General features: G+C 31.8%; 1 protein-coding gene across 1 annotated transcript; it reads left to right on the top strand.

Annotated features, from left to right (window-relative positions):
- The first annotated feature begins 8,072 nt into the window (after positions 1-8,072).
- Positions 8,073-11,471, top strand: LOC142642564 (putative calcium-transporting ATPase 13, plasma membrane-type). Its single transcript, XM_075816947.1, has one exon. It carries the CDS (start codon positions 8,305-8,307, stop codon positions 11,353-11,355), a length of 3,051 nt encoding a protein of 1,016 aa, XP_075673062.1. The 5' UTR covers positions 8,073-8,304; the 3' UTR covers positions 11,356-11,471.
- Positions 11,472-12,207: the final 736 nt, after the last annotated feature.

The raw sequence follows: 12,207 nt of genomic DNA, 5'->3' as shown, positions 1-12,207 counted from the left end.
AAAATTTGCTTTTATCTAAATAAGTGACACTATAAAATACTTCAAATAAAACTATTAAGAGTATTTTCTCTTCAAAAACTACAATTTTGCCTACCCAGAAGGATAAAAAAAAAATAAGCGAAACTTAATTAAGTCTCATAGTTTAACATCTAAATGGATCAATAAAAAAATCAAATTCTAACTTGCAAAACAACTCATTATTAAACTAAATCAATTAAAACCAATAGGATAAAGGAAAAAAAAATGTGATCGGGAATTGGAATAACAAAATACCTAAGAAATATGGATAAAAGTCGATACAAATTTGCCAAATAGAGAAACAAATGTGATATGACAATTAAATCAACAATAACAAAAATAACCATTAACAGGAAAAAAAAAAAAAAAAAAGAGTAGTTGAAACAATCGAAAAATTCACCAAAAAAGAAGCAAAATTGGAGAGAAAGAGAGAGTATTGACCTTTTTGCCATGAACAACTTGGAAGGAATATGGGAGAGATTTGGAAATGAAGTAAAAGGAAATTTGTAAGAAAACTAAGATGGAAGAGTTAGGGTAAATGTATATGAAAGGTTGAAAAAAGTGAAATGGTAGAATTTAAAAAGTTATAAGGAGATTTAAAAATATATAAAGGAAATCAAAAAAAAAAATTTAAGAAGATAATGATTGGAGGAGATGAAAAATTGAACTAAAAAGACAATGGTTAAAGAAGATGAAAGGTTGAATAAAGTAAAAATTGCAAAAAGTAAAAAAGAAAAGAAAAGAAAGGATCTAGTGATGTGGCACAAAAAGAGCTATATGTGTGTGTGTATATATATGAGACGGGTTCAAGTTACACCTGGTGTAACTCTAAAGAGTTATACATTTTTTAAACCATTGAATTTAAGTAGATCTAACGATCAAAAAAAGACATTCGTTAATGCTAATATTTTGATTAGGATTTCATTAATTATCCTTCATTTATTATATTTTATATCTATCTCCGAACCCAAAAAAGTGTTATGTTTGACTCTCTCTCTCTCTCTCTCTCTCTCTCTCTCTCTCTCTACGTTTCTCTCTCTATCTCTTTCTCCTCCACCATCTTCTTGATGATAAAGGGTGTGTGAATGTGAATTCCTTTGAAAGATTTTGGGTGCAGATCAATGGGTTTCATATGCAACCTGGAGACTGAAAGCCAATAGCATAAAATTTGGATATGAAAACGTTCAAAGCTTGAAATACAACCAAAAGAAGGAAAATTGAGTTATTTTATACAAAACCCAGATAACATAATAATTTTTTGCAATATATGAAATGACATTTTAACCTTTAGATTCTACTCAAGCTAGTAAATACAAACGCAGATTAAAGTGATCTTTACGTGTTTGAAGAAAAACCCAACTGAGTATGTGATTGAATATGAAGTAAGGCAAGGTTGCTACAGGAGAATAAATTATAAAACAACAATCACACTGCTCAATTGGGATTCCTTTCAAATTATCCACAACTCTATGCAATCCTTTATGCAATGGTAATCCACGACATGTCCACCCCAACGAAAAATTTCAAGATTAGGCACCAAGATTTTCAATGATCCAACGCTAGAAGATTTATTATAAGGATGCCAAAGTAGATGAAGTTTTCGGAGTTTCTCTGCAATGATACTAATATCCATAAGGTCATCACAATCTTTAATTGTTAACACATCAATAGGCAAGTAGTGGATAATTTGAAAGGAATCCCAATTGAGCAGCATGATTGTTGTTTTATAATTTATTCTCCTATAGCAACCTTGCCTTACTTCATATTCAATCACATACTCAATTGGGTTTTTCTTCAAACACGTAAAGATCACTTTAATCTGCATCTGTATGTACTAGCTTGAGTAGCTTTTAAAGGTTAAAATGTCATTTCATATATTGCAAAAAATAATTATGTTATCTGGGTTTTGTATAAAATAACTTAATTTTCCTTCTTTTGGTTGTATTTCAAGCTTTAAACGTTTTCATATCCAAATTTTATGATATTGACTTTCAGTCTCCAAGTTGCATATGAAACCCATTGATCTACACCCAAAATCTTTCAAAGGAATTCACATTCACACACCCTTTATCATCAAGAAGACGGTGGAGGAGAAAGAGATAGAGAGAGAAACGTAGAGAGAGTCAAATATAACACTTTTTTGGGTTTAGAGATAGATATAAAATATAATAAATGAGGGATAATTAATGAGGTCCTAATCAGAATATTAGCATTAATGAGTCTTTTTTTTTTACCGTTAGATTTACTTAAATCCAATAGTAAATCCAACGGTTTAAAAAAATGTGTAACTTGAACTCATCTCTCTCTCTCTCTCTCTCTCTCTCTCTCTCTCTCTCTCTATATATATATATATATTTATATATTTATATATTTTTTAGAATAAGCTTTGTAAAAGTTATTAAAGCTTCCATTATTATATAGTACAAAACTTAGATACAATACTTTAGGTGTTGTTCCTTAGGCCTCCCTCTTAAGATTCAGCCATGTAACTACTTAATTAAAAAATACACTTCCATCCAATGAAAAAAAATTCACATGGCAAAATCTTAAAAAAGAAACCTAATGAACAGTACCTAAATCCTATAACAAGTCTTGCCCTATTATTTAATAGCATATATATATTGTCAACAAAATTTAGGAATAAAAAATAAATAAGAAAAAGAATAATTATGTAACCAATGACATGACGGATGAGGTGGCGCAATATAAGCGTAGTAACAATAAATGTTATATTTCAGTTTATATATATATATATATATATATACACACATACTTGCCTTCGTGGTTGAACCATATTCTTCTAGCTAGGTGGCAAACATGCCTTGCTACTAGTGGATCCCACTGGAGAGGTTTGTGGGCAATATAAATTTTACAATGGAAAAAAGTTTGGCAAGACTATAAAATTCAACACTGAATTTTACAATGAAAAAAGGGCCGGCAAGACTCTAAAATTCAATATAGAATTGTCTATTATGGGGTGCTTATTTCACAAGGTCAGGGACGGAACCAGGATTTGAAGTTCGGGGGGCTAAGGTATAAATACAAAAAAGTTTATGAAAATCAAAACTAACATCTACTCAAGCTTTGTTAAATTTCATCCCATTCATTAACATTATAATCTCATATTTTCACAATTTGGATTGATACTGATTTAATCGGTGGTAATTTTTTGGAATTTTGTTTGAAAATTTTCATGAATTGGGACATCAACACTAGAGGCAATGCTACATTATTAGTTTCAAATTATTTGTAATTTTTTCTCTTTAAAAAATCAAATATTATAAATAATTTTCCCATCATCAACCATTCAAATAAAAGTTCCATTATTTCCATATTAGATAGCTCTATAGTTTCAAAATTTAGTCGAAAAAATAAACCAAACAAACATACCCCACAAGCTACAACAACATTAATGTTAATAAATTATTTTATAAAAATAGTTAACAATTCATAAAATAAATCAACCAACAAATGTTATCAATTAATAACATTTATTGACCCTCAAAAAAAAATTAATAACATTTATTACTATCCTTTTGGAGGAAAATTTTAATTTCCCAAATAGAAATGTATACATACATTGCTTTTCAAAATTGGGTTGTATGTTTTTCAAAATTGGGGGGGGGGGGGGGGGGGGGGGCATCGCTGCACACGGTGTGCGAAACTAACAATTTAGTTTCTGTTCCATTGAAACTAACAATTTAGTTTCTGTTCCATCAAAGAAAACATCATGTGTCTTTTTTTTCGAACTTCCGCGACATATGCTATTACAACCCTAATAATAGCATATGTCAAGAGTTTTTTTTTTATTTTTATAATTTTGTTAAGAAGAATATGTCAAGGGTCTTGTAGACTAATTGGTATGTACATTCCTATGTTTCTAGCAAAGATGTGGAAGTTTCAAATCTCCTCTTCTCCAATTATCAAATTATTAGAAAAAAAGTATATATAGACATTTTTCAAAAGAGAGCTTTTTCATCAGTTAGTTCAATCTCTTAAGCTCAAGCTCATAAACTTAATTAAGCACCATTATGCTCATCTAGATTAGGCATGCTTACAATTCTAGTTATAGCATATATAAATGACAAAAGCCTTGTAGTTTAATTGACACATTCACGTATTTCCAATAAAGATGATCAGGGTTCAAATATATTCTCCCCCAACAATTGAACTTTAAAAAAAAAATATATATATATATATATACATATATATAGACATTTTTTTTAAAGGCCTTTCTCGTTGGTTATAGTTAAGACTTAAGAATAACTTGTACTAAAGCCATTTCTTTGTAACTTCTCCAAAGAAACATAGGTGAGGGGAGGAAGCACCACCAAAATTCCATTTCTAAGAGCGCAAGACACTCATAGGTTTGACCGTAATGGATTCTGTGATATTGCCTTCCTCTAGCAAGTTTGTCCAAGAGTTTCCAGCTTTTTGTTTTTAGTTTCACATTTTACTAAGTTAGCCTCAAAATTAAAATTTTGAAAATAAATTAGCTTTTATCTTGTTTATCTCACTTTAAACAAGTAAACCACAGAAAATAATAGGATGCCAACAACATTGAAAGACAGTGTGCTTACTATAGAAGAAGTGTGAAGATTAAGTTTGTGATTTATATGTGAGTTTTAATTAGTTTAATTGGTAAAATCTCTTGTTACCGAATAAGAGATTTATAATTCAATGGATCTACACCAAAAACTAAGAATGAACGGCATAGATTGAAACTCTCTGAAAATTTATTTTATGATTTATACATCACCCTCCACTAGTATTCTAAAGGCATTATGCGTTACACTTGGAATCACTTATATTTTCGAAAAGCAGTATGAAACAAAACTGAACATCCAAGCACATTCTGACCAAAAAGAAAAGAAATAAAAAAATTCCAACCATATTTTTTTTTATTAATTGATACCATTTGAATCTATAATAGTTATTCTAATTCATTCTTCATTTTTCACCTCTCTTTTTTGGGGGCCGCACTTTCCCACCTTTATATTTGGCATTCATAGTTCAAAATTTCCACTTTATCTTTGAAATTAAAACCAATCAATCTTTTTATTTATGTTTGAAAAATGAACAAATATCCCAAATTCATTAATTACTTTCTTAGTTGAATTCAACAAAATTTTTTGAAAAAATTATTAGTCGTACACTACAAGGAAAAGAAAAAGTTGATGTGATTGCATTGTTATTATTTTAGATAGCATTCGTGATAATTCTGATGACTTTAGATTTAATTGAAGAAGTAATGGAGTTGAGGAAATTTCTCATTTTTAGATATGATATTATTTCAAACTTATGACGTTTATTTTATGATCTATATTCTTTGTTATTAGACCAAAACACTAATTAATTTTTTATATAGAAAATGATTAAACCTCAAATATCTTATTTAACAACAATAGATTTTATTTATTGAGCTCACTGAAATTAAGAACCCCTACATCTTTACAACTTAAGTCAATATATGAAGCCTATTTCTTTAACTATAGAAATTGAGATATTCCTTTCTCATCAAGTTGTTATGAGCCCATTTTTGCGTGTAAAGCTTTCCTATGCAACAACATTGATTCTTTCCTTTTCCTTTTGTCTGAACTCACACACGGAAACTGTTTTTTTAGGTAGAAAAAACAATGGTAGTATTTTATTGAGTATTATAATTTATAAGTATAAATTATAACTATTGTGCATGCGATAACAAGTGCCTTCATCTCAAAAGTAATAGGTTGTGAGTTTAATTTAGCGAGTTGATCTTTTCAATAAATTGGGGTAAGACTATCCACCATGACGTCTACCAAACTCCACAAAAGTAAGAGTTTTGTGTACTAAATATGGCTTTTTTTGTCATTATTTGTACATCAACGGTTATAACATTTGCAATACATAGAAACTGTTATTATAGTCAGTGAAATATATATATATATATATATATATATATATCATACCATATATTATATATGCATACATTTTTTTAACAAAATTACGTATAGTATTAAACAAAAGTATTTTGTAAAATATATATTTCCTATAATTATAAGTAAAAACAAAAAAAAAACATGTATTAAACATTTTTTGTATTATATTTGTACAAAAATACTATATATATATATATATGTATGTATATATGTATTTATGTCTGTATGTTTATTATATTTCAATCTAAAAAGACCTCATGTATGTATGGATGAATCCTAGCTTGCTTTTTCTTTTTCTTTTTCTTTTTTTCTTTTCATTTTTTTTTTCTTTTGGAGAATCAAATCCTAGCTAGACCTTCGACTTTACGTAAAGAGAAGCACCAATAATTTTTCTTTTTCATTTTTTTCCTATTCCTTTTATAAATAATATTTTAGATCTACCGCATGCTAACTTGGACTTGACCATTTACCTTTTTCTTGTTATAAAATTCTTGACCCATAAAATTCATTATTAAAATTTCTCATTGAAAAGGATGATAATAAAAACCACCCAGCGACACCTGATGAAAAAATTATATGTAATTCCCAAAGATCAAAGCAATGAAGGCTAACAAGTAACATAAGTTTTTCTCAACAAAAAAAAAAATAATAATAATAAATAATGAAACTTCTATTAAATTTTATGAAATTTTTATAATAAAATTTAACTAAAATAGTCTTTTAAATTTCTTCTCAAAAAAATTGTCTTTTAAATTTACTAAAAAAATTTATAATCTATAAAATAAATTATATTAATAATTTGTCTGATATTGTAGGGTCTATCACAGTGTTCATACAACAGTGTACGCCTCATCTCACCAGCACTAATTTTTCTCCTTCTAAATTTTTCTTTCTTTTTAAGCCACTAAAATTCAAAAGTAAAAGTTGGACAAAAATATTAAAATAGTGAAAAATTCATTTCAGTTAAAACTTAAAATAAAAACATAATTTTAATAAAGTGAGATGAGACAGGAAATGAAATGAGAATTTGATAAAACTAAAGGTGAAAAATGGTAGAATAATAAAATAGAAATTAAAACCATAGATAAAAGTAAAAAAAAAAAAAATCAAATGAGAGAGAGATTGGGAAAATGCTCATCCTTTAATTTGTTTATCATTTGGGGGACACACGAGTAAAATAGTATGCATCATAATTAAGGAATGAAATAGGAAGTCTACACCTTGGTTAATTTAAAATTTTATTTTTTCCTTTCTTTCTTAAACATTGGTTAATTTATCAATATGAAATGTGCTTTTGCTAGCACTGCATAAGAGAGAGAGAAAAAAAAAAGCATTATGCCCCTTTTTTTTTTTTTTTCTCTTCCCAATTGTATAATGTGATTATGAAAAAATAAAATCTAAATAACTAGAAAAAAAAAGTTTGTTACAATATCTCCATATAATTAAGTATAGGTTCACTTTTTCTCAAAAAAAAAAAAAAAAAAGAAGCATAGATTCACTTCTTCTTTTTTTTTTTTTTCGTTGAGAAAGAAGTAAAGGTACACTTGATTCTGAGAAGGGAAAAGAAAAAAAGAGGTAAAGTTTGCTCAAATTTAATCGTAATAATTAATTATTATTTTTTAAGAAAAAAAGTGTATTAATTAACCTGTTTTTTGTTTTTGAGAAAGTTGTATTAATTAACTTGAAAGCATTCAATACACTTATAATAAAATACAGTATATTTTAAGGCATGCACCGATTGCGAATGATCATATGAGTCATCCAAAAAGTAGCCACCCATGAATTATTAAAAAAAAGGGAGAAAAAAATAGTGCAACTGTAACTAGCTAGTCCCACTTTTTTAATAATTGGCTAAGAAGAAAGGCGTGAATACTGAATACTGCAATTACTAATTTACTTCTAAAGAGAATTACAATACAAAACACTCAATCAATTAGGATTCTATTTTAGAAACAAATTGATGCATTATACAGGTCATTGAATATAATCCTGTAAATTATAATGAAAATTCTATATAGCCTTCAACACGTAACGAAATCTACATCTCAATTACTAAGAAGCTACTCTTGAAACTTGTAACATTCCTTTTTCACTATCTATCTATCTAAAAAAAAAAAAATACTGAAAAAGAAGTTGGAGAGAAATTCTCTTCTTGATCATAACAAGTACTATAAGTACAAAGGAAATTGTTGCAAGTTATACACATTCTCCATTAGCTCTAAACATCATCCTGCCACTCTTTTGCAAACAACCCTAAACTCATTTTCACAAAATACATAAATAAACTCTCCTTGTGCTGTTTAGTCTTCGTGTTCACACACACACACATACACTCTCTCATCCCTCTATTTGTCTCCATTCCATAGTCATGTCTACGATGAGGTCTCGAAAGCCTAGCGAGATAGCTATATGTGATGAAGGACAAGAAGACTGGTGGTCCGTCTCCAAGACCCACAAGCGCAGATGGAGAACGGCTTTCACGGCCATATCTTTCACCAGGCTCCTTTTTTCCTTGTCCAAGAAAGTCCTCGACAAGGATGGCTCTCTCTTGCGCACTCTTTCCTACGTTGCCATTGACGTGCAGCATATCGACGAAGACTCCCCACTTGACAGCAAAGCCATTACGTTGCTTACTGTCGATCCAACAAAGCTTCGTGACACGGTAAGGGACAAAAACTTTGAGTCTTTAAGTGAGTTTGGAGGGGTAAAAGAACTTGCTTTGATTCTTGAAACCGATGTGAAAAACGGTATCAATGGTAATGAGGCTGATCTTATTCATAGACAGAATGTCTTTGGTGCTAACAAATACCATAAACCACCACCAAAAAGGTTTATGAAATTTGTGTTAGATGCATTAAAAGATACAACTATTATAATATTATTGGCATGTGCTTTACTCTCTCTTGGCTTCGGTATCAAGCAACATGGCTGGAAAGATGGGTGGTATGATGGCGGGAGTATCATTCTTGCTGTCTTTTTGGTTGTTGCAGTGTCTGCAGTGAGTGACTTTAAACAATCAAAGCAATTTCAGAAGCTTTCAACAAAGAGTAGTGACATAACGGTGCAAGTTGTGAGAGATGGAAGGCGCCAACCTATATCCATATTTGATGTTGTTGTGGGTGATATTGTGTGCTTGAAGATTGGTGATCAGATTCCCTCTGATGGGTTATTCTTGGAAGGGCATTCCTTGAAGGTGGATGAGTCTAGCATGACTGGTGAAAGTGACCAAATTGAGATCAATCAAAGGAATCCATTTATGTTATCAGGCACGAAGGTCACAGATGGGTTTGGTTTCATGCTTGTCACTTCTGTGGGCATGAACACAGCGTGGGGCGAGATGATGAGTTCAATAAACCGTGATTTGAATGAGGAGACGCCATTACAAGCACGCCTCAACAAGCTAACTTCTTATATTGGTAAGATTGGACTGCTGGTGGCTGCACTTGTTCTTCTTGTTATGTTGATCCGGTATTTCACAGGGAACACTAGAGATGACAAGGGAAACAAGGAATTCAATGGCAGCAAGACAAAGTTTGATGATGTGATGAATGCAGTAGTGAGCATTGTATCTGCTGCTGTCACTATCATTGTGGTGGCTATTCCAGAAGGCTTGCCATTGGCTGTTACTCTAACTCTAGCTTATTCTATGAAATGCATGATGGCTGATCATGCTATGGTCCGAAAACTATCTTCTTGTGAGACAATGGGCTCCGCTACAATAATTTGCACAGACAAAACAGGCACTCTTACACTAAATGAAATGAAAGTTACAGAGTTTTGGCTTGGAAAGGAAGCAGTGAAAGATGACACGTTTGCGGGTTTGGCAGGTAATATTCTCGAACTACTACATCAAGCAGTTAGCTTAAACACAACTGCTACAGTTTACAAACCACATTCTACATCAGTTCCAGAGATTTCTGGTAGCCCAACTGAGAAAGTAATTCTCTCTTGGGCTGTATTAAATTTGGATACGAGTATTGATGAAGTAAAGCAGAATTATCACACCATCCATGTAGAGGCCTTCAATTCAGAGAAAAAGAGAAGTGGGGTTTTGGTGAAGAGGAACAATGAGAAAATTATTCATACTCATTGGAAGGGAGCTGCTGAAATGATGTTGGCCATGTGTTCATCTTATTATGACAGAGAAGGGGTGCTGAAAGTAATGGATGAGGAAGAAAGGTTGCAGCTTGAGACTATTATTAAGAATATGGCACAAAAAAGCCTGAGATGCATTGCATTTGCCTACAAAGAAGTTGAAGAAGAAAGTGGACAAGCTCCTGAGAAGCTTGAAGAAAATGGGCTGACATTATTAGGGTTTGTTGGCTTGAAGGATCCATGTCGGCCAGGAGTCAGTGCAGCTGTGGAGTCTTGCAGAGCTGCTGGAGTGAATATCAAAATGATCACTGGTGACAATGTGCATACAGCAAGGGCTATAGCTCTTGAATGCAAGATTCTCAATCCTGATGAGGATTTGGATAATGAAGCAATAGTTGAAGGGGTGCAATTTAGAAATTACTCACCTGAAGAGAGAATGGAAAAGGTTGATAAAATCCTTGTAATGGCTAGGTCATCTCCTTTTGACAAGCTTCTTATGGTACAGTGCTTGAAGAAGAAAGGCCATGTGGTTGCTGTCACAGGTGATGGAACCAATGATGCACCTGCACTAAAGGAAGCAGACATTGGGCTTTCCATGGGTATCCAAGGAACTGAAGTGGCAAAAGAGAGCTCAGATATAGTCATCTTGGATGACAATTTTACCTCTGTGGTAACAGTTTTGAGGTGGGGAAGATGTGTATACACAAACATTCAAAAGTTTATTCAGTTTCAGCTCACAGTGAATGTTGCTGCCCTTGTTATCAACTTTGTTGCAGCTGTTTCTTCTGGTAAGGTGCCTTTGACTGCAGTCCAACTATTATGGGTGAATCTGATAATGGATACATTGGGAGCTTTAGCCTTGGCTACTGAGAAACCCACTAATGATCTTATGGAAAACCCGCCTATTGGTCGATCTAAGCCACTTATAACCAAAATTATGTGGCGGAACCTCATGGCACAGGCTGTGTATCAGGTAACCATCTTATTGGTTTTACAATTTAGGGGAAAATCCATCTTTGGTGTAAAGGAGAGCATTAAGAGCACCCTCATTTTCAATACATTTGTCCTATGCCAAGTGTTCAATGAATTTAACGCAAGAAAACTGGAGAAGAAGAATATATTCAAAGGGATACTTAAGAACAAGCTATTTATAGCAATTGTTGGGATCACCATAGTTCTTCAACTGGTGATGGTGGAGTTTCTGAAGAGATTTGCCAATACTGAGAGACTGGATTGGGGGCAATGGGGGGTTTGCATTGGACTTGCAGCTTTGTCATGGCCAATTGGTTGGCTTGTAAAGTGCATCCCAGTTTCAGTTAAGTAGTTGGGAAACCAAAGAGCTTCTATGTAAATATTCAATTTAATATCTAGCTATTACCTCATGTCATAAATGTAATTTTCTTGAAAAGTTTATAGAAGACAAAAAAAATATTAGTTCAACTTGTCTATGGAGATTTGCTATTATTTTCAGTTTAATATTCATATTTCCCTCAAGTTGATATAAGGTAAATGCTTAAGATGTAACCAGTAACTACCTAATGGAGGAAGACTGAAAAAGTCTTTTCCAAGGTCGCAATAAAAGTAAATACCTAGTTCCCTTTCTACATTAGCAGAATTCTGTATGTGGTTTCTTAAACTAGGATATATTTTGATGCAACCTATTATCCCATATACAAGTAAATAAAAAGCCCCAGTATGTGGCCAGCTAGGTAGGTAGACAGGAGTGGGGGGGAAAAGGAATGAAAGAAGAATAATATTAAGGAAGTGATTCCAGAAAATGTATTCAAAAGTCATTTGTAAAGTTACAGTGACATATTAGGCATTCTCCTGAATAATTTAAAATAAATAAATAAAATGAAAGAAACTTCCTTTTAGTAGCAACACACATATATAAGCAAAACAATTGTAATAATATCAAAGAGCAGTTAATGATATCAAATAGTAAGGGAAGTGCAAAGCCTAAAATTAAGATGACCATGATGCATTGTTCTACTAAGGGAAGTGATGAGACTAATCCTCTGAGAAGATCATTCAAGTTGAAGATATTTAAGTTTGGCATTGCTCTAATAAAAAAGATCCCATATAATGAATCATTTACACTCCTCACTGTAAAAAGATAAAGGGTAAGCATTTCAAAACTGTTCTGAATTATTCTTTCTAGACAGGATGGTCTCAG

The sequence above is a fragment of the Castanea sativa genome, chromosome 7 (assembly GCF_040712315.1).
Source record: "Castanea sativa cultivar Marrone di Chiusa Pesio chromosome 7, ASM4071231v1".
Taxonomy (NCBI): domain Eukaryota; kingdom Viridiplantae; phylum Streptophyta; class Magnoliopsida; order Fagales; family Fagaceae; genus Castanea; species Castanea sativa.
The sequence above is the reverse complement of the archived record's forward strand: the minus strand, read 5'-3'. Positions and strand labels throughout refer to the sequence as shown.